This window comes from Nerophis ophidion, linkage group LG12 (genome assembly GCF_033978795.1).
Source record: "Nerophis ophidion isolate RoL-2023_Sa linkage group LG12, RoL_Noph_v1.0, whole genome shotgun sequence".
NCBI lineage: Eukaryota > Metazoa > Chordata > Actinopteri > Syngnathiformes > Syngnathidae > Nerophis > Nerophis ophidion.
Genome location: NC_084622.1, coordinates 53,143,105 through 53,166,187, shown reverse-complemented (window position 1 = coordinate 53,166,187; position 23,083 = coordinate 53,143,105). Strand labels below are relative to the sequence as shown.

Below are 23,083 nucleotides of genomic sequence, written 5' to 3'. Positions count from 1 at the left end.
TCCAGTCCTTAGTTATCAGACTAATTGCTGTCATCTCATTAGTTATCAGACTAATTGTTTTCCAATCCTTAGTTATCAGACTAATTGTTGTCCAGTCCTTAGTTATCAGACTAATTGTTGTCCAGTCCTTAGTTATCATACTAATTGCTGTCCAGTCCTTAGTTATAAGACTGATTGCTGTCTAGTCCTTAGTTATCATACTAATTGTTGTCCAGTCCTTAGTTATCAGACTAATTGTTGTCCAGTCCTTAGTTATCAGACTAATTGCTGTCCAGTCCTTAGTTATCAGACTAATTGTTGTCCAGTCCTTAGTTATCAGACTAATTGTTGTTCAGTCCTTAGTTATCAGACTAATTGTTGTCCTGTCCTTAGTTATCAGACTAATTGTTGTCCAGTCCTTAGTTATCAGATTAATTGTTGTCCAGTCCTTGGTTATCAGACTAATTGTTGTCCAGTCCTTAGTTATCAGACTAATTGTTGTCCAGTCTTTAGTTATCAGATTAATAGTTGTCTAGTCCTTGGTTATCAGTCTAATTACTGTCCAGTCCTTAGTTATCAGACTAATTGCTGTCCAGTCCTTAGTTATCAGACTAATTGCTGTCCAGTCCTTAGTTATCAGACTAACTGTTGTCCAGTCCTTAGTTATCAGATTAATTTCTGTCCAGTCCTTAGTTATCAGACTAACTGTTGTCCAGTCCCTAGTTATCAGACTAATTGTTGTCCAGTCCTTAGTTATCAGACTAATTGTTGTCCAGTCTTTAGTTATCAGACTAATTGTTGTCCAGTCCTTAATTATCAGACTAATTGTTGTCCAGTCTTTAGTTATCAGACTAATTGTTGTCCAGTCCTTCGTTATCAGACTAATAGTTGTCCAGTCTTTAGTTATCAGACTAATTGTTGTCCAGTCCTTAGTTATCAGACTAATTGTTGTCCAGTCCTTCGTTATCAGACTAATAGTTGTCCAGTCTTTAGTTATCAGACTAATTGCTGCCCAGTCCTTAGTTATCAGACTAATTGTTGTCCAGTCCTTAGTTATCAGACTAAATGTTTTTCAGTCCTTAGTTATCAGACTAATTGTTGTCCAGTCCTTAGTTATCAGACTAATTGTTGTCCAGTCCTTAGTTATCAGACTAATTGCTGTCCAGTCCTTAGTTATCAGACTAATTGTTTTCCAATCCTTAGTTATCAGACTAATTGCTTTCCAGTCCTTAGTTATCAGACTAATTGTTGTCCAGTCCTTAGTTATCAGATTAATTGTTGTCCAGTCCTTAGTTATCAGACTAATTGTTGTCCAGTCTTTACTTATCGGACTAATTGTTGTCCAGTCCTTGGTTATCAGACTAATTGTTGTCCAGTCCTTGGTTATCAGACTAATTGCTGTCCAGTCCTTAGTTATCAGACTAATTGCTGTCCCGTCTTTAGTTATCAGACTAATTGCTGTCCAGTCCTTAGTTATCAGACTAACTTTTGTCCAGTCCTTAGTTATAAGACTAATTGTTGTCCAGTCCTTAGTTATCAGACTAATTGCTGTCCAGTCCTTAGTTATCAAACTAATTGTTGTCCAGTCCTTAGTTATCAGACTAAATGTTTTTCAGTCCTTAGTTATCAGACTAATTGTCGTCCAGTCCTTAGTTATCAGACTAATTGTTGTCCAGTCCTTAGTTATCAGACTAAATGTTTTTCAGTCCTTAGTTATCAGACTAATTGTTGTCCAGTCCTTAGTTATCAGACTAAATGTTTTTCAGTCCTTAGTTATCAGACTAATTGTTGTCCAGTCCTTAGTTATCAGACTAATTGTTGTCCAGTCCTTAGTTATCAGACTAATTGTTGTCCAGTCCTTAGTTATCAGACTAATTGTTGTCCAGTCCTTAGTTATCAGACTAAATGTTTTTCAGTCCTTAGTTATCAGACTAATTGTTGTCCAGTCCTTAGTTATCAGACTAAATGTTTTTCAGTCCTTAGTTATCAGACTAATTGTTGTCCAGTCCTTAGTTATCAGACTAAATGTTGTCCAGTCCTTAGCTATCAGACTAATTCCTGTCCAGTCCTTAGTTATCAGACTAATTGTTGTCCAGTCCTCAGTTATCAGACTAATTGTTGTCCAGTCCTTAGTTATCAGACTAATTGTTGTCCAGTTCTTAGTTATCAGACTAATTGTTGTCCAGTCCTTAGTTATCAGACTAAATGTTTTTCAGTCCTTAGTTATCAGACTAATTGTTGTCCAGTCCTTAGTTATCAGACTAATTGTTGTCCAGTCCTTAGTTATAAGACTAATTGTTGTCCAGTCCTTAGTTATAAGACTAATTGTTGTCCAGTCCTTAGTTATAAGACTAATTGTTGTCCAGTCCTTAGTTATAAGACTAATTGTTGTCCAGTCCTTAGTTATCAGACTAATTGTTGTCCAGTCCTTAGTTATCAGACTAATTGTTGTCCAGTCCTTATTTATCAGACTAATTGTTGTCCAGTTCTTAGTTATCAGACTAATTGTTGTCCAGTCCTTGGTTATCAGACTAATTGCTGTCCAGTCCTTAGTTATCAGACTAATTGCTGTCCAGTCCTTAGTTATCAGACTAATTGTTGTCCAGTCCTTAGTTATCAGACTAATTGTTGTCCAATCCTTAGTTATCAGACTAATTGTTGTCCAGTCCTTAGTTATCAGACTAATTGCTGGTCCATGAAATATGAGGAACAGACAGGGATGCCGTTATGACTCAGACAGGTGAACCAACCCTTTATCTGACTCAAACTGAAAAATAGGGGTGCTACAAATGGTATTTCAATTTGAGCACATGATAAGATGAGGCCCCCTTAGTTTGATATTCGCAGAGGAATTGGATCACTTCTCGTAGGAAGGAGGCCCTAATTGGGACTTCGAAATGCAAAAGTGATAGCCACATCCTTGAGAAGAGACTACCCGTCTAGTTCAAACGCCAACCTTTAAGTTATGACTTAAAGCAGTTGTTTTCCAGACACTTACACACGAGCATCCCTTTTTATGGTCATGTTTAGACTTAGTGCACATTCAGACAGACAAAGAAGGAAGATATAAACTGATGAGTCCCTCAATTATACAGCCAAGAACCTAGTAATCGTAAATGTTGTACTAACCTGCTATTCTACAGTAGGGGTCCTATAAATCGTATTTCAATTTGAGCACATGATAAGATGAGGCCCCCTTAGTGTGATATTCGCAGAGGAATTGGATCACTTCTCGTAGGAAGGAGGCCCTGATTGGGACTTCGGAATGCAAAAGTGATAGCCATATCCTTGAGAAGAGACTACCCGTCTAGTTCAAACGCCAACCTTTAAGTTGTGAGTTAAAGTAGTTGTTTTCCAGACACTTACACATGAGCATCCCGTTTTATGGTCATGTTTAGACTTAGTGCACATTCAGACAGACAAAGAAGGAAGATATAAACTGATGAGTCTCTCAATTATACGGCCAAGAACCTAGTAATCGTAATTGTTGTACTAACCTGCTATTCTACAGTAGGGGTCCTATAAATCGTATTTCAATTTGAGCACATGATAAGATGAAGCCCCTTTAGTGTGATATCCGCAGGGGAATTGGATCACTTCTCGTAGGAAGGAGGCCCTGATTGGGACTTCGGAATGCAAAAGTGATAGCCACATCCTTGAGAAGAGACTACCCGTCTAGTTCAAACGCCAACCTTTAAGTTGTGACTTAAAGTAGTTGTTTTCCAGACACTTACACATGAGCATCCCTTTTTATGGTCATGTTTAGACTTAGTGCACATTCAGACAGACAAAGAAGGAAGATATAAACTGATGAGTCTCTCAATTATACAACCAAGAACCTAGGAATCGTAATTGTTGTACTAACCTGCTATTCTACAGTAGGGGTCCTATAAATCGTATTTCAATTTGAGCACATGATAAGATGAGGCCCCTTTAGTTTGATATTCTCAGAGGAATTGGATCACTTCTCGTAGGAAGGAGGCCCTAATTGGGACTTTGTAATGCAAAAGTGATAGCCATATCCTTGAGAAGAGACTACCCATCTAGTTCGAACGCCAACCTGTAAGTTGTGACTTAAAGCAGTTGTTTTCCAGACACTTACACACGAGCATCCCTTTTTATGGTCATGTTTAGACTTAGTGCACATTCAGACAGACAAAGAAGGAAAATATAAACTGATGAGTCCCTCAATTATACGGCCAAGAACCTAGTAATCTTAATTGTTGTACTAACCTGCTATTCTACAGTAGGGGTCCTATAAATCGTATTTCAATTTGAGCACATGATAAGATGAGGCCCCTTTAGTTTGATATTCGCAGAGGAATTGGATCACTTCTCGTAGGAAGGAGGCCCTAATTGGGACTTCGGAATGCAAAAGTGATAGCCATATCCTTGAGAAGAGACTACCCGTCTAGTTCAAACGCCAACCTTTAAGTTGTGACTTAAAGTAGTTGTTTTCCAGACACTTACACATGAGCATCCCTTTTTATGGTCACGTTTAGACTTAGTGCACATTCAGACAGACAAAGAAGGAAGATATCAACTGATGAGTCTCTCAATTATACGGCCAAGAACCTAGTAATGTTAATTGTTGTACTAACCTGCAATTCTACAGTACGGGTCCTATAAATCGTATTTCAATTTGAGCACATGATAAGATGAGGCCCCTTTAGTTTGATATTCGCAGAGGAATTGGATCACTTCTCGTAGGAAGGAGGCCCTGATTGGGACTTCGGAATGCAAAAGTGATAGCCATATCCTTGAGAAGAGACTACCCGTCTAGTTCAAACGCCAACCTTTAAGTTGTGAGTTAAAGTAGTTGTTTTCCAGACACTTACACATGAGCATCCCTTTTTATGGTCATGTTTAGACTTAGTGCACATTCAGACAGACAAAGAAGGAAGATATAAACTGATGAGTCTCTCAATTATACGGCCAAGAACCTAGTAATCTTAATTGTTGTACTAACCTGCAATTCTACAGTACGGGTCCTATAAATCGTATTTCAATTTGAGCACATGATAAGATGAGGCTCCCTTAGTTTGATATTCTCAGAGGAATTGGATCACTTCTCGTAGGAAGGAGGCCCTGATTGGGACTTCGGAATGCAAAAGTGATAGCCATATCCTTGAGAAGAGACTACCCGTCTAGTTCAGACGCCAACCTTTAAGATGTGAGTTAAAGTAGTTGTTTTCCAGACACTTACACATGAGCATCCCGTTTTATGGTCACATTTAGACTTAGTGCACATTCAGACGGACAAAGAAGGAAGATATAAACTGATGAGTCTCTCAATCATACGGCCAAGAACCTAGTAATCTTAATTGTTGTAATAACCTGCTATTCTACAGTAGGGGTCCTATAAATCGTATTTCAATTTGAGCACATGATAAGATGAGGCCCCTTAGTGTGATATTCACAGAGGAATTGGATCACTTCTCGTAGGAATAAGGCCCTAATTGGGACTTCGGAATGCAAAAGTGATAGCCATATCCTTGAGAAGAGACTACCCGTCTAGTTCAAACGCCAACCTTTAAGTTGTGAGTTAAAGTAGTTGTTTTCCAGACACTTACACATGAGCATCCCTTTTTATGGTCATGTTTAGACTTAGTGCACATACAGACAGACAAAGAAGGAAGATATAAACTGATGAGTCCCTCAATTATACGGCCAAGAACCTAGTAATCGTAATTGTTGTACTAACCTGCTATTCTACAGTAGGGGTCCTATAAATGGTATTTCAATTTGAGCACATGATAAGATGAGGCCCCTTTAGTTTGATATTCACAGAGGAATTGGATCACTTCTTGTAGGAAGGAGGCCCTAATTGGGACTTCGGAATGCAAAAGTGATAGCCATATCCTTGAGAAGAGACTACCCGTCTAGTTCAAACGCCAACCTTTAAGTTGTGACTTAAAGCAGTTGTTTTCCAGACACTTACACACGAGCATCCCTTTTTATGGTCATGTTTAGACTTAGTGCACATTCAGACGGACAAAGAAGGAAGATATAAACTGATGAGTCTCTCAATTATACAGCCAAGAACCTAGGAATCGTAATTGTTGTACTAACCTGCTATTCTACAGTAGGGGTCCTATAAATCGTATTTCAATTTGAGCACATGATAAGATGAGGCCCCTTTAGTTTGATATTCGCAAAGGAATTGGATCACTTCTCGTAGGAAGGAGGCCCTAATTGGGACTTCGTAATGCAAAAGTGATAGCCACATCCTTGAGAAGAGACTACCCGTCTAGTTCAAACGCCAACCTTTAAGTTGTGACTTAAAGTAGTTGTTTTCCAGACACTTACACATGAGCATCCCTTTTTATGGTCATGTTTAGACTTAGTGCACATTCAGACAGACAAAGAAGGAAGATATAAACTGATGAGTCTCTCAATTATACAACCAAGAACCTAGGAATCGTAATTGTTGTACTAACCTGCTATTCTACAGTAGGGGTCCTATAAATCGTATTTCAATTTGAGCACATGATAAGATGAGGCCCCTTTAGTTTGATATTCTCAGAGGAATTGGATCACTTCTCGTAGGAAGGAGGCCCTAATTGGGACTTTGTAATGCAAAAGTGATAGCCATATCCTTGAGAAGAGACTACCCATCTAGTTCGAACGCCAACCTGTAAGTTGTGACTTAAAGCAGTTGTTTTCCAGACACTTACACACGAGCATCCCTTTTTATGGTCATGTTTAGACTTAGTGCACATTCAGACAGACAAAGAAGGAAAATATAAACTGATGAGTCCCTCAATTATACGGCCAAGAACCTAGTAATCTTAATTGTTGTACTAACCTGCTATTCTACAGTAGGGGTCCTATAAATCGTATTTCAATTTGAGCACATGATAAGATGAGGCCCCTTTAGTTTGATATTCGCAGAGGAATTGGATCACTTCTCGTAGGAAGGAGGCCCTAATTGGGACTTCGTAATGCAAAAGTGATAGCCACATCCTTGAGAAGAGACTACCCGTCTAGTTCAAACGCCAACCTTTAAGTTGTGACTTAAAGCAGTTGTTTTCCAGACACTTACACATGAGCATCCCTTTTTATGGTCATGTTTAGACTTAGTGCACATTCAGACAGACAAAGAAGGAAGATATAAACTGATGAGTCTCTCAATCATACGGCCAAGAACCTAGTAATCTTAATTGTTGTAATAACCTGCTATTCTACAGTAGGGGTCCTATAAATCGTATTTCAATTTGAGCACATGATAAGATGAGGCCCCCTTAGTGTGATATTCGCAGAGGAATTGGATCACTTCTCGTAGGAAGGAGGCCCTGATTGGGACTTCGGAATGCAAAAGTGATAGCCATATCCTTGAGAAGAGACTACCCGTCTAGTTCAAACGCCAACCTTTAAGTTGTGAGTTAAAGTAGTTGTTTTCCAGACACTTACACATGAGCATCCCTTTTTATGGTCATGTTTAGACTTAGTGCACATTCAGACAGACAAAGAAGGAAGATATAAACTGATGAGTCTCTCAATTATACGGCCAAGAACCTAGTAATATTAATTGTTGTACTAACCTGCAATTCTACAGTACGGGTCCTATAAATCGTATTTCAATTTGAGCACATGATAAGATGAGGCCCCTTAGTGTGATATTCACAGAGGAATTGGATCACTTCTCGTAGGAATAAGGCCCTAATTGGGACTTCGGAATGCAAAAGTGATAGCCATATCCTTGAGAAGAGACTACCCGTCTAGTTCAAACGCCAACCTTTAAGTTGTGAGTTAAAGTAGTTGTTTTCCAGACACTTACACATGAGCATCCCTTTTTATGGTCACGTTTAGACTTAGTGCACATTCAGACGGACAAAGAAGGAAGATATAAACTGATGAGTCTCTCAATTATACAACCAAGAACCTAGGAATCGTAATTGTTGTACTAACCTGCTATTCTACAGTACGGGTCCTATAAATCGTATTTCAATTTGAGCACATGATAAGATGAGGCCCCTTTAGTTTGATATTCGCAGAGGAATTGGATCACTTCTCGTAGGAAGGAGGCCCTAATTGGGACTTTGGAATGCAAAAGTGATAGCCATATCCTTGAGAAGAGACTACCCGTCTAGCTCAAACGCCAACCTTTAAGTTGTGAGTTAAAGTAGTTGTTTTCCAGACACTTACACACAAGCATGTCCTTTTTACGGTCATGTTTAGACTTAGTGCACATTCAGACAGACAAAGAAGGAAGATATAAACTGATGGTTTGGCTTCTCCAGGGCAGGTAATCCTCCATTTTTTGACTAAGATTCCTGCGGGTACTGCAGACTTGTTTAAATGGCGCTCGCTTGTAATATAGCAACTTTTGATCCAACTACATAGCCGCACGTCCCTCGACCCGGGAGGGGACGGCAAGATCAGAAATACACTTCAGTTTTAAACAAGAAAATATTATAGAACTAGATTGCTGTACAGTACAATATATTAACGTATGTGTGGCGAAATTGGGAAAGTGGCCATGCCAGCAGTCTGAGGGTTACTGGTTCAATCCCCACCTTCTACCATCCTAGTCACGTCCGTTGTGTCCTTGAGCAAGACACTTCACCCTTGCTCCTGATGGGTCCTGGTTAGCGCCGTGAATGGCAGCTCCCTCCATCAGTGGGTGAATGTGGAAATAGTGTCAAAGCGCTTTGAGTTCCTTAAAAAAAGGTAACAACCCATTTACCATTTGTCGCCTCACACCCACACAGTCAGCTGGGATAGGTTTCAAGCTGATAAGTAAAACCAGTAGAACAGGGGTCACCAACGCAGTGCCCGCGGGCACCAGGTAGCCCATAAGGACCAGATGAGTAGCGCTGGCTTGTTCTAAAAATAGCTCAAGTAGCAGCACTTACCAGTGAGCTGCCTCTATTTTTTAAATTGTATTTATTTACTAGCAAGCCGGTCTCGCTTTGCTCGACATCTTTAATTCTAAGAGAGACAAAACTCACATAGAGTTTGAAAATCCAAGAAAATATTTTAAAGACTTGGTCCTCAATTCTGGCAGAGGGGTTAGAGGCTAATCTTTCCTGTGATAAAATGGCAACCAAGGTGATCAAAAAGGTCAACCAAAGAACGAGATTCCTCTACAGAATCTCCTCTCTGGTCAACAAAAACACCTTGAGGATTCTAGCGGGAACTCTCATTCAACCCTTCTTCGATTACGCTTGCACCTCCTGGTACCCCAGCACCTCCAAAACCCTCAAATCTAGCCTCCAAACATCCCAGAATAAGCTAATCCGGTTACTTTTAGACCTCCACCCCAGATCACACCTCACTCCAACCCACTTCTCCAAAGTGGGCTGGCTCAGGGTGGAGGACAGAGTAAAACAACTTGCACTGAGCCTAGTCTATAAAATCCGCTACACCTCCTTGATCCCGAAGTACATGTCAAACTACTTCCTTAACGTAAATGACCGCCATAACCACAACACCAGGGGGAGCTCCACAAACCACGTTAAACCCAGATTTCGATCTAACAAAGGTCTTAACTCATTCTCTTTCTATGCCACATCAATGTGGAATGCACTCCCAACAGGTATAAAAGTAAGTGCATCTCTATATTCCTTCAAAACCGCTCTAAAACAACACCTCCAGGCAACTTCAACCCTTTACTAATACCCTCCTCCATTCACATCCCATCTCCCCGGATTATAAACAACTCAAATGTACTTCTAATGTATATACTTGTTCTTATGCTATGTGAACTCACTATGTTCTCTGCTGGCTGTACATATCCTACTAAGTAAGACCTACACTGTTTCAATGTCCACATTTCTCTGTTGATGCAATTGTTGATGACTGAAGTTCTGATATCAACCAAAGCTCCTCATCCCAACCCCCGGATTGTAAATAATTCAATGTATATACTATGATGATTAACTTGTGTGATGACTGTATTATGTTGATAGTATATATTTGTACCATGAATTGATTAACGTGGACCCCGACTTAAACAAGTTGAAAAACTTATTCGGGTGTTACCATTTAGTGGTCAATTGTACGGGATATGTACTGAACTGTGCAATCTACTAATAAAAGTATCAATCAATCAATCAGTCTGCCTCACAATACGAAGTTCCTGCAGTCCTGGGTTCAAATCCAGGCTCGGGATCTTTCTGTGTGGAGTTTGCATGTTCTCCCCGTGAATGCGTGGGTTCCCTCCGGGTACTCCGGCTTCCTCCCACTTCCAAAGACATGCACCTGGGGATAGGTTGATTGGCAACACTAAATGGTCCCTAGTGTGTGAATGTGAGCGTGAATGTTGTCTGTCTATCTGTGTTGGCCCTGCGATGAGGTGGCGACTTGTCCAGGGTGTACCCTGCCTTCCGCCCGATTGTAGCTGAGATAGGCGCCAGCGCCCCCCGCGACCCCGAAAGGGAATAAGCGGTAGAAAATGGATGGGTGGGTGGCATTTGTTTTTTTTTACTTTGCTTCTTATAACTTTCAGAAAGACAATTTTAGAGAAAAAATACAACCTTAAAAATTATTTTAGGATTTTTAAACACATGTAACTTTTTACCTTTTAAATTCCTTCCTCTTCTTTCCTGACAATTTAAATCAATGTTCAAGTAAATTTATTTTCTTTATTGTAAAGACAAATAAATACATTTGAATTTAGTTCTTCATTTTAGCTTCTGTTTTTTCGACCAAAAATATTTGTGAAATATTTCTTCAAACTTATGATTAAAATTCTAAATAATTATTCTGACAAATCTAGAAAATCTGTCAGAGTTATTTTGTGTCGAACCCCAAGATGCAGAGAAGGAGGGATGCATTTTGCAGGAAAACATAGTTTAATTTAAAATACTACAACTAGAACAAACAAAGGGTACAAACAAAAGGTACGCACATGTGCGGATATAACAAACTAAGGGCTATGAACAAACAAATCGGAAGCAGGGAACAAAAAACAGTAAGCTACAAACATCTACCAAATATAGCTTGCCGCTACGCTGCAATCACACGACCAGTAGGAATGACAAGTAGAAAATGACATGGACACGACAATAATCCAGCCCTGACTGGAGGAGAAAACAGGTCTTAAATAGTGGCTGGCTGATTGATCCCAGGTGTGGCCAGGTGCCGATCAGCCACAGCTGAGGCTTACACAGCACTCAGGGAGACAAAAAGGAAACAGAACCAAAATAAGAGTGCTGACAGGAACTAAAGACAAATGCAGAGGAAAAACTAAGACATAGACCAAAACTGTCAGGGACAAGCCCGACAAAATCTGTGGAATCAAATGTGAATCTTATTTCACAGTCTTTTGAATTTCTTTAAAAATGTTTGTTCTGGAAAATCTAGAAGAAATAATGATTTGTCTTTGTTAGAAATATAGTTTGGTCCAATTTGTTGTATATTCTAACAAAGTGCAAATTGGATTTCAACCTATTTAAAACATGTCATCAAAATTCTAAAATTAATTTTAATCAGGAAAAAGTACTAATGATGTTCCATAAATTATTTTTTTGATTTTTTTCAAAAAGATTCGAGTTAGCTAGTTTTTCTCTTCTTTTTTTCGGATGAATTTTGAATTTTAAAAAGTCGAAATTGAAGATAAACTATGTTTCAAAATTGTATTTTCGTTTTTTCCGTATTTTCTCCTCTTTTAAACCGTTCAATTAAGTGTTTTTTCATCATTTATTCTCAACAAAAAACTTTCTGTAAAAGGAAAAAAAATGTGTATGTATATATATATATATATATATATATATATATATATATATATATAATTTTATTTTTATTTTTTATTAAAGGTAAATTGAGAAAATTGGCTATTTCTGGCAATTTATTTAAGTGTGTATCAAACTGGTAGCCCTTCGCATTAATCAGTACCCAAGAAGCAGCTCTTGGTTTCAAAAAGGTTGGCGACCCCTGCAGTAGAAAATAGATGAAAGAATCAATCAATCAATGTGTACTTATATAGCCCTAACTCACGAGTGTCTCAAAGGGCTGCACAAGCCACAACGACATCCTCGGCTCAGATCCCACATCAGGGCAAGGAAAAACTCAACCCAATGGGACAATGAGAAACCTTGGAGGGGACCGCAAGTGTGGACGATAGTCCCCCAATAGATGTCGAGTGGATCTAAAATAAATACACCATTATAGTTGACACTGTACTGCAAGATATATGTTTTTTTTTAACTTTTAAGTTGACTTCATGAAGAAATTCCAATGAATTCATTAGGATCCATTGCAAATCATTACGTGATAGCCTCTCTGTGTGACTCAGGCTGCCATTCTGGAAGCTACTCAGCAATGTGGATTCGGGACAGAAGGTGGAGAGGGAACTGAGAACCTTCTCTAACCGTCTTAGAAGACACCAGCTCGGGGAAGGAATCATCAGCCTCAATGAACATTCCACCAACCTCCTCTCTGAAATGGTATGTGCCTGATAGTGTGCACCTGGAAAGTATGCACATTTTGTTACGTTATGACATTTTTCCAAAATGGAATAAATTCATGTTTGTGCTGAATATAGACAAAAATCTCCATAGTGACAATGTGGAAAAAAATTGCAGAGCTTTATAAAATGTATGAATAATTAAAAAAAAAACTAAGATGTCACTTGAACTTAAGTATTCAAAGCTTTTGATCAATACTCAGCAATTACAGCCTCAAATCTTTTTGAATACGATACCACAAGCTTGGCACACCTTTCTTTGGGCAGTTTCGTCCATTCCTCTTTGGGAGAAAAAAATAGAAGATTAAAGTAAAATAAAAAAATCTGTCTTAGCCTGGGCCCTGGAGAGGGGGTCCAGACTGAGGCCAAGGGAATAAAACAACTCATAGCCATAGAACACATCCCTCTTCCATGTGTGTAAGAGGGAAACATCAAACATCAAAGAACACAGAGGACATTAAAGACATTAAAGCAGCAGATACAACCAGACACTTCTACATACAGCTATGAATAAAAACTAAAAGAAACATATCCACTGTGGTGGCCTCTGCGGTGTTCCACGCCATCGTCCGCTGGGGTGGAGGGAGCATGGCCAGAGACAGGAGCAGACCCAACAAAGCAACCAAGACAGCCGACTCCACTCTCGGCCAGTGTCCAGTCCGCATGGATGAACGAGGATACGTCCAAGAAGACTGAGGTGTCCGATACCTGCTCATTCAGCCAAGACACTGTGAAGTTTGTCCGTCCCGGCGCTCAGTGCCAGCTCCGCAGCCCTGTCTCTTCATCCACAACTCCTCCAGTCGCTCCAAACTGACTCTGGTGTGGCAGACAGCCAACAGCTGGTCTCCATGGCCAAAAGGCTCCCGGGAGGCAGATCCAGAAGTCCACAAAAAAAAGCGCCACCCCTTGTCACTCAGTCCCAAAGGATCCCGGGCCAAAAGGCAAGAAAATATGATAACACATGAAAACAAGAGGGAAACACCAAAGGATGACACAAGAGCACAGAGCTCCTGCCAACAGCAGCCACTACAGCAGCGCCATCTTGGAAAAAATAAAAATACATACAGCTATGAATAAAAACTAAAAGAAACATATCCACTGTGGTGGCCTCTGCGGTGATCCACGCTATTGTCCGCTGGGGTGGAGGGAGCATGGCCAGAGACAGGAGCAGACCCAACAAAGCAACCAAGAGAGCCGACTCCACACTCGGCCGCCAACCAACTCTCGGCCAGTGTTCAGTCCGCATGGATGAGCGAGGATACGCCAAAGGAGACTGAGGTGTCCGATACCTGCTCACCCGGCCAAAGCTCCATCAGGTTGGATGGGAAGCGTCGGTGCGCAACCATTTTCACGTCTCTTCAGAGATGTTCAATCGAATTCAAGTCTGGGCTCTGGCTGGGCCACTCAAGGTCATTTACAGAGTTGTTCCAAAACCATTCCTTTGATATCGTGGCTGTGTTCTTAGGGTCGCCCCAGTCTGAGTTCAATAGTGCTCTGGAGCAGGTTTTCATCCAGGATGTCTCTGTACATTGCTGCATTCATCTTTTCCTCTATCCTGATTAGTCTCCTAGTTCCTGCCGCTGAATCACCCCACAGCATGATGCCGCCATAGCGGTGCCTGGTTTCTTCCAAACATGATGCCTGGCATTCACGTCAAAATGTAAACAAACGCCATTGGTGGATCTACACCTAACATCTACTGTAATGATACCAAGTACAGTTGCGTATCTAGTCGGTTCCTACAATGATTACATCAATATTTTTTGGCATCACATCTTCTTTCGTTTTAAAAAAAATGAATGTTATGTTTATAAACTCAGGAAAAATGTCCCTGGATACATGAGGACTTTGAATATGACTAATGTATGATCTTGTAACGACTTGGTATCGGATCGATACCCAAAGTTGTGGTATCATCCAAAAGTAAAGTAAAGTATCAAACAACAGAAAAATAAGTGATTATTACATTTTAAAAGAAGTTTAGATAGAACATGTTAAGAGAGAAAGTAAGCAGATATTAACAGTAAATGAGCAAGTAGATTAATTTTTTACCACTTGTCCTTAATAATTGACAAAGTAATAGAATGTAAAATGACACAATATGTTTCTGCATACATCAGCACTTAAATTAGGAGCCTTTGTTTGCTTACTTACTAATAAGAGACAAGGTGTCTTGTATGTTCACTATTTTTATTTAATGCAATGAGAAACATGTTTAATATACCCTAAGATTTTTTTTGTTGAAATAAAGCCAATAATGAAAAAATGTTGTGGTCCCCCATGAATTTAGAAAAAAGTACCGATAAGCATCTAAATAATTTTGGTGCCGGTACAGTTGAATGTTATCCGCCCTATTGTTTACGGAAACTTGGCTAAGGTCCTCAATCCCACACGCTAGCATGGAGCTAACCGGTCACACAGCACACAGACAGGACAGAAACGCAGAGTCTTCCGGCAAGCGGCGTGGGGTGGATTGCTAACCTACCTAAACAACAAGTGGACTTCTGATTCAAAGGTAGTTAACAGCCACTGTTCCCAAGATCTGGAATATTTTACAGTTAAATGCCGACCCTTCCATCTAGCCAGGGAGCACTCTGCTGTCCTGATCACAAACGTGTATATAGCTCCCGATGCTAACGCTAGCACGGCGCTAGCTCTGCTGCACGATACAATCAGTGCACAACAGAACAAATATCCCGACGGCATCCACATCATAGCGGGGGACTTTAATCATGTCGACCTGAAAAAAGTGCTCCCCAAACTTCACCAGCATGTGAAGTGTGCTACGAGGGGAGCTAACACACTGGACAAAGTCTATTCCAACATAAAAAATGGATACAGAGCCAAACAACTTCCCCAATTAGGCAAGTCTGACCACATGTCCCCCTGCTCCTTTTGCCAGCTTACACACCAATAAGAAAAAGTGCTCCTATCACGACCAAAACGGCCAAAACATGGCCGGAGGGAGCCATGGAACAGCTGCAGGACTGCTTTGATACAAAAGACTGGTCAGTTTTTGAAAACCCAGACTTGGAGCAGTCTGCATCAGAGAGGCAAAAGCCGAACACACCACCTGCAGAGCAGCAACACCAAGGAGGTAAGGAAAGGAATAAAAGACATGACCAACTTCAGACCCAGTAACCCTTGGGCTGACGGCGACGCCTCTCGAGCGGGGGAGTTAAACAGCTTCTTCGCCCGATTCGAGAGAAAAACACCTGCAGCCGTCACAACACTCCCACCCAACACCCACAGCAGCTGCACCCTTATGCTGGAGGAGCATGAGGTGAGACGCACGCTGAAGGCAGTGAACCCGAGGAACGCTGCGGGCCCAGATGGAGTCCCGGGACAGGTACTAAGAGACTGTGCAGACCAGCTGGCCGCAGTATTTACGAAGATCTTCACCCAGTCCCTCTCCCAGGCCGTCATCCCATCATGCCTGAAGACCTCCACAATAATCCCGGTGCCGAAGAAGAACTCTGTCAGCTGCCTGAATGACTACCGTCCAGTGGCACTTACACCTATAGCTATGAAGTGCTTCGAGAAGCTGGTACGGACCCATATCACCTCAGTCCTCCCTCCCGAGCTCGACCCACACCAGTTTGCCTACAGAGCCAACAGGTCCACAGAGGACGCCATCGCCACAGCCCTACACTCCTCCCTGGGTCACCTGGAGACGGGGGGGAGCTACGTGCGGCTGCTTTTTGTGGATTATAGTTCGGCATTTAACACCATTATACCTGATAGACTGGTGTCCAAACTGTCAGACCTGGGTCTCTCGAACTCCATCTGCATGTGGATTAAGGACTTCTTATCCAACCGCCCCCAGAGGGTGCAGTTGGGTCGCCACATGTCATCAAGCCTGCACCTCAGTACCGGCTCTCCACAAGGCTGCGTGCTGAGCCCCCTTCTCTACTCCATCTACACATACGACTGCACACCTGCCCATTCCAGCAACTCCATCATCAAATTTGCGGATGACACCACCGTAGCGGGGCTCATCTCGGAGGAAGACGAGGCTGCATATCGGGACGAGGTGGGGAAGCTGTCGGATTGGTGCAAAGTCAACAACCTGGCCTTGAACACCTCCAAGACCAAGGAGCTGGTCATAGACTTCAGGAGGAAAAAAACGGACATCCTGCCCCTGATCATCAGTGGTGACTGTGTGGAGAGGTTTCTCCGACTTCCGCTTCCTGGGAGTCCACCTGGCCGACGACCTATCCTGGAGCACCAACACCACGGCTACCATCAAGAAGGCACACCAGAGACTGCACTTCCTGAGAATACTCAGGAACAACCACCTCTCACAGGAACTGCTGGTGTCCTTCTACCGGTGCTCCATTGAGAGCATCCTGACCTACTGCATCTGCGTGTGGTTCAGCAGCTGCACGGCCGCAGAGAGAACGGCGCTCCAGAGAGTCATAAAGACCGCCCAGAAGTTAATCGGATGGTTTGTTATTTGGACTTTTGAGTTTGTTTGTGCACTTCCCTGTTTGTTCCGTTACCATGGTTTCTGATTTGTCCCACCTGCTCTTGCTTTACGCGCACCGGTGTCTTGATTATTGCATCAGTATTTAAGCCTGCCCTTTTCATTTACTCGTCCTCGTCCCGTCAAGTTTTGTCACGTTATCGATGACTTTGTGGACTCCCCTCTATGGTAACCTAACTGTTTTGGACTTGTTAGTTTTCTCGTTTAGCTCGCCGTTTTCCTTGCTCACACGCTAGCTCCTTGTTTTGCCAGTTGTGCCTCGAGCAAGTGTTCTGTTTTGTTTCCCTAGCTCACACGCTAGTAGCTCTTTGTTTGCCCTTTTGCCTTAGCACCAATGTTTTTGTTCTTAGCCTGTTTTGAGTTTTAATAAATCATTATTTCTTACCTGTACGCTGTGTCCGAGCCCGATCTGCATCTTGAAAGAAACACCACTCGCATCACGATGCCACGAAGACGTCACACAGGAATTCCAATTGGGTGCACGTCTTGGACAGATTATTTTGGGGGAGAAAAAGAGACACACCTCAACATCCAATAGTCCGTTAGATCAGTTGTTCTCAAATCGGGGTACGCGTACCCCTGGGGGTACTTGAAGGTATGCCAAGGGGTACGTGAGATTTTTTTTTAAATATTCTAAAAATAGCAACAATTAAAAAATCCTTTATAAATATATTTATTGAATAATAAATATGAATGTAAGTTCATAAACTGTGAAAAGAAATGCAACAATGCAATATTCAGTGTTGAGAGCTAGATTTTTTGTGTTGACATGTTCCATAAATATTGATGTTAAAGATTTCTTTTTTTGTGAAGAAATGTTTAGAATTAAGTTCATGAATCCAAATGAATCTCTATTACAATCCCCAAAGAGGGCACTTTAAGTTGATGATTACTTCTATGTGTAGAAATCTTTATTTATAATTGAATCACTTGTTTATTTTTCAACAAGTTTTTAGTTATTTTTAAATCTTTTTTTCCCAAATAGTTCAAGAAAGACCACTACAAATGAGCAATATTTAGCACTGTTACACAATTTAATAAAACCGAAACTGATGACATAGTGCTGTATTTTACTTCATTATCTCTTTTTTTCAACCAAAAATGCTTTGCTCTGATTAGGGGGTACATGAATTTAAAAAATGTTCACAGGGGGTACATCACTGAAAAAAGGTTGAGAACCACTGTGTTGGATAAACGGGCCTTTAGTAACGTTGGTTCGAAAATGGTAATCACATATAACGTTACTAAATTCATGTGTTAACCCTCATTGAAAATAAGCGAAATACTTTTTTTCCCCCCCAACAAGAGAGGTAGCCCACACTTCTCTGGACATTTGTGTTTTGCATTAAAAAAGCTATTTTTTTCCCCCAAAATGTGTAGCTCTGGCAAAGGAGATCGACCAAAACAAATGTGTTGAGGCTGGTTCTTAGGAGGCTGTGATGCATTTCAGTTCATTTTGCAGATGTACATGATGTTTTGTTCTTTCTTTATTTTGTTGGCGCGGCCTAAAAAACATGATCAGCAGGACCTCCGTTAAATGTCTCAAAGTCAATAACAAGCAATAGTTGTTGGAAAACAAATATTGCTGAGAGAAAACCACTAGCGACTCCTCACTGGGACTGTAACCTGAACATGGCATGGGAAAGGAGCGAATGTAACAGTGAGATCCTGACGCCTGCTGAGTGTGCTGCAGGAACCTTAGAAGAAGAAAACAAGCAGAAAACTTTCACATAATAGGTGGATATCATCTGCCAAATTCAGAACATTCGACCAAATGTGCATTCCACACACTCCACCAGCACACCACCTCAGAGTGTAAAGTGCCAATGGATGTTAGAAATTAGACTTGGTGAGAAAGGTTCCGATACACACACACAAAAAAAAGAAGTATTGTCCATTAAGGATATAAAACACCAAATGTGTTCCCTTCCGTAAATGCAATTAGGAAGGAGCCGACATGCATGGCTGCTGATGGAAACTTGAAGGTCCTAAAACTGCGACTCGACGGCAATGTGATCCTGCTATGTTCCTCCAGTTTTATTACTCTGACAAAACAATCAGTCACGGCTCCGTTTTTTTTCATAGTAGTTTGAAGCATAAAACACATTTGGTAGTTGGCATCCAAAAATGTTGATCGTTTCATCCGTTTGCCTCATTTCACGTTGGTGTTTCTGTTGCCAAAATTGATTTGTACATCGAAATTTGCAAACAAAAACATTACAATTATGTCATTTATATGACATATTATCTTCTAATCTCACTTTTCTTATCACACAGTTGGGTAATAATGTAGTTAACTTTGCATGAACATTCCTAAGGATTTCGCTGTCCTAACACACACATATATACATATATATACATATATATACATACATATATATATATATATATATATAGATACATGTACGTATACTGTATATATACGTATATATATATATGTATATACATATATTTATATACATATATATATATATATATATACGGGCTTCACGGTGGCAGAGGGGTTAGTACGTCTGCCTCACAATACGAAGGTCCTGCAGTCCTGGGTTCAAATCCAGGCTCGGGATCTTTCTGTGTGGAGTTTGCATGTTCTCCCCGTGAATGCGTGGGTTCCCTCCGGGTACTCCGGCTTCCTCCCACTTCCAAAGACATGCACCTGGGGATAGGTTGATTGGCAACACTTAATTGGCCCTAGTGTGTGAATGTGAGTGTGAATGTTGTCTGTCTATCTGTGTTGGCCCTGCGATGAGGTGGCGACTTGTCCAGGGTGTACCCCGCCTTCCGCCCGATTGTAGCTGAGATAGGCGCCAGCGCCCCCCGCGACCCCAAAAAGGGAATAAGCGGTAGAAAATGGATGGGATGGATATATATATATATATATATACGTATATATATATATATGTATACGTATACTTTATATATACGTATATATATATTTATATACATATATATACATATACGTATATATATATGTATATGTATACGTATGGATATATATATATATATATATATATATATGTATATGTATATACACTAGGGCTGCGAATCTTTGGGTGTCCTAAGATTCGATTCAATATCGATTCTTGGGGTCGCGATTCGATTATATATCGATTTTTTCGATTCAACGCGATTTTCGATTGAAAAACGATATTTTCCCGATTCAAAACGATTCTGTATTCATTCAATACATAGGATTTCAGCAGGATCTACCCCAGTCTGCTGACATGCTAGCAGATTAGTAGATTTTTTTTAAACTGCTTTTATAATTGTAAAGGACAATGTTTTATCAACTGATTGTAAATTTGTTTTAACTATTAAACAAATCAAAAATATGACTTATTTTATCTTTGTGAAAATATTGGACACAGTGTGTTGTCAAGCTTATGAGATGTGATGCAAGTAGAAGCCACTGTGACACTATTGTTCTTTTTTTTTATTTTTACAAATGTCTAATGATAATGTCAATGAGGGATTTTTAATCACTGCTATGCTGAAATTATAACTAATATTGATACTGTTGTTGATAATATTAATTTTTGTTTCACTACTTTTGTTTTGTTCTGTGTCGTGTTTGTGTCTCCTCTCAATTGCTCTGTTTATTGCAGTTCTGAGTGTTGCTGGGTCAGGTTTGGTTTTGGGATTGGATTGCATTGTTATGGTATTGCTGTGTATTGGTTTGTTGGATTGATTTAAAAAAAATAAAAATAAAAAAAAAAATATATTTTTTTTTTTAAAATCGATTTTTAAAAAAAAGGAGAATCGATTCTGAATCGCACATGAGAATCGCGATTCGTATTCGAATCAATTTTTCCCCACACCCCTAATATACACATATGTGTGTGTATATATATATATATATATATATATATATGTATATATATATATATATATATATATATATATATACCCCGCCTTCCGCCCAATTGTAGCTGAGATAGGCACCAGCGCCCCCCGAGACCCCGAAGGAATAAGCGGTAGAAAAAAGGATGGATGGATGGATAGATTAGGCCCAATGTGTTTGCACTTTTACGTCTTAAAATTGTTTTTTCTGACCATAGGACCACGACTACCTCAACAACAGGAAGAGAGGGAAGTCCAAGAGACTTACCAGGGACCTCCCACTTGTCAAGCTTCTTAACATTTCCGTCACTCTGTCCCCTTTCCTGAGCGTGGACAACACGCAGTTCCATACGTCCCTCCTGGATGGCACTGAGGCCTTCTGGCTCAGTCTCCCCTCAGCTCCTCGCGGTCAGCTGGTGAGTCGGCACATACTGTATGCTTGTTCAGCTCTGAATCCCCACTTGATGGAGACTCATGTATAGTAGCTTAGATCAGTGTTTTTCAACCTTTTTCGAGCCAAGGCACAATTTTGTAGTCAAAACAATTACAGAGGCACACCACTAGCCAAAAAGGTTAAAAAAAGGAAACTCCACCAGGTTGTCTTGCCTTATTTTTGAGTTTGTTCTTGTTGTTGTCCTGTGTGGAGTGTTTTAGTTCCTGTCTCGCGCTGTTATTTTGGTGGCTCTTCCTGTTTTGTTGGTGTTTTCCTGTAATAGCTCGGTTGGTAGAGTGGCCGTGCCAGCAATTTGAGGGTTCCAGGTTCGATCCCCGCTTCCGCCATCCTAGTCACTGCCGTTGTGTCCTTGGGCAAGACACTTTACTCACATGCTACCAGTGCCACCCACACTGGTTTAAATGTAACTTAGATACTGGGTTTCACTATGTAAAAGCACTTTGAGTCACTAGAGAAAAGCGCTAGGGCTGCGAATCTTTGGGTGTCCCACGATTCGATTCAAAATCGATTTTTTTTTTTTCATTTCAACACGATTCTTGACTCAAAAACTATTTTTTCCCGATTCAAAACGATTCTGTGTTCATTCAATACACAGGATTTCAGCAGGATCTACCCCAGTCTGCTGACATGCAAGCAGAGTAGTAGATTTTTGTAAAAAGCTTTTATAATTGTAAAGGACAATGTTTTATCCACTGGTTGCAATAATGTAAATTTGTTTGAACTATTAAACAAACCAAAAATATGACTTATTTTATCTTTGTGAAAATATTGGACACAGTGTGTTGTCAAGCTTATGAGATGCGATGCAAGTGTAAGCCACTGTTCTTTTTTTTCATTTTTATAAATGTCTAATGATAATGTCAATGAGGGATTTTTAATCACTGCTATGCTGAAATTATAACTAATATTGATACTGTTGATTCATTTTTGTTTCACTACTTTTGGTTTGTTCTGTGTCGTGTTTGTGTCTCCTCTCAATTGCTCTGTTTATTGCAGTTCTGAGTGTTGCTGGGTCAGGTTTGGTTTTGGAATTGGATTGCATTGTTGTGGTATTGCTGTGTATTGTTTTGTTGTGAGAATCGGGATTCAAATTCGAATCGATTTTTTCTCACACCCCTAAAAAGTGCTATATAAAAATGATTCACTTCACTTCACTTCCTTTGAGTGCTATTGCCTAACCTGCTTTATATTGGCAAACTAGACTATTTCAGTTGTGCGGACGCTGTCTTTTGTGTGGACATTATTTTGATTGTCATGTCATGTACGGATGTACTTTGTGGGAGCCGTCTCTGTTCCACACGCTGTAAGTCTTTGCTGTCGTCCAGCATCCTGTTTTTGTTTACTTTGTAGCCAGTTCAGTTTTACTTTCGTTCTGCCACCTACTGATATGGAGTTTTAGACTGTTACCCTGCCGAGCTCTATACAGCACAGACACTCGACAAAGGCATATTATTTGCAGATAATAATTATTGATTTGCAAAAAATATATTTTGGACCATCGAAAGTGAGCTCTGGAAGAATCCACAAAAACACCTGGTGCCTCACTCGCTAGCATTAGTTAATAGCGAGACTTAGTTTTTTCAACCATGTGTCAAAAGAAAGTAAGTGTGGAGAAAAAATAATATTAACAAAATTAAAGAAAGAAATTGTCAAAAAACTTCACCAATTTGGCAAAACAGTACGAGCATTTCTACTATCTGCAGCATACTGAAGCAGAAGTCGCTGATAAAAGCTACGACTGTTAGGATCCGCTGCCCTGGTCATGTTATGTTCAGGTTTTGAGTCCTTTTGTTATTATGTTCTGCTAACGTTTGCCTTAGTTCCTGGTTGCACTTCCTTGTTTATCTTGTCTCCGTAGTTACTTATTATTTTCACCTGCCGCGGCTTCCAGACGCACACCTGTTTTTGTTAA

The 23,083-nt window shown here is 40.4% G+C and overlaps 1 protein-coding gene across 1 annotated transcript in view; it reads left to right on the top strand.

Moving 5' to 3' along the window:
• Positions 1–23,083, top strand: part of si:ch211-236l14.4 (SITS-binding protein) — a 137,929-nt gene that overhangs the window by 80,469 nt on the left and 34,377 nt on the right. The window contains exons 4-5 of the mRNA XM_061917738.1: positions 12,221–12,371; positions 20,936–21,133. Coding sequence (XP_061773722.1) covers positions 12,221–12,371; positions 20,936–21,133 — 349 coding nt within the window. The remainder of the gene's footprint in view (positions 1–12,220; positions 12,372–20,935; positions 21,134–23,083) is intronic.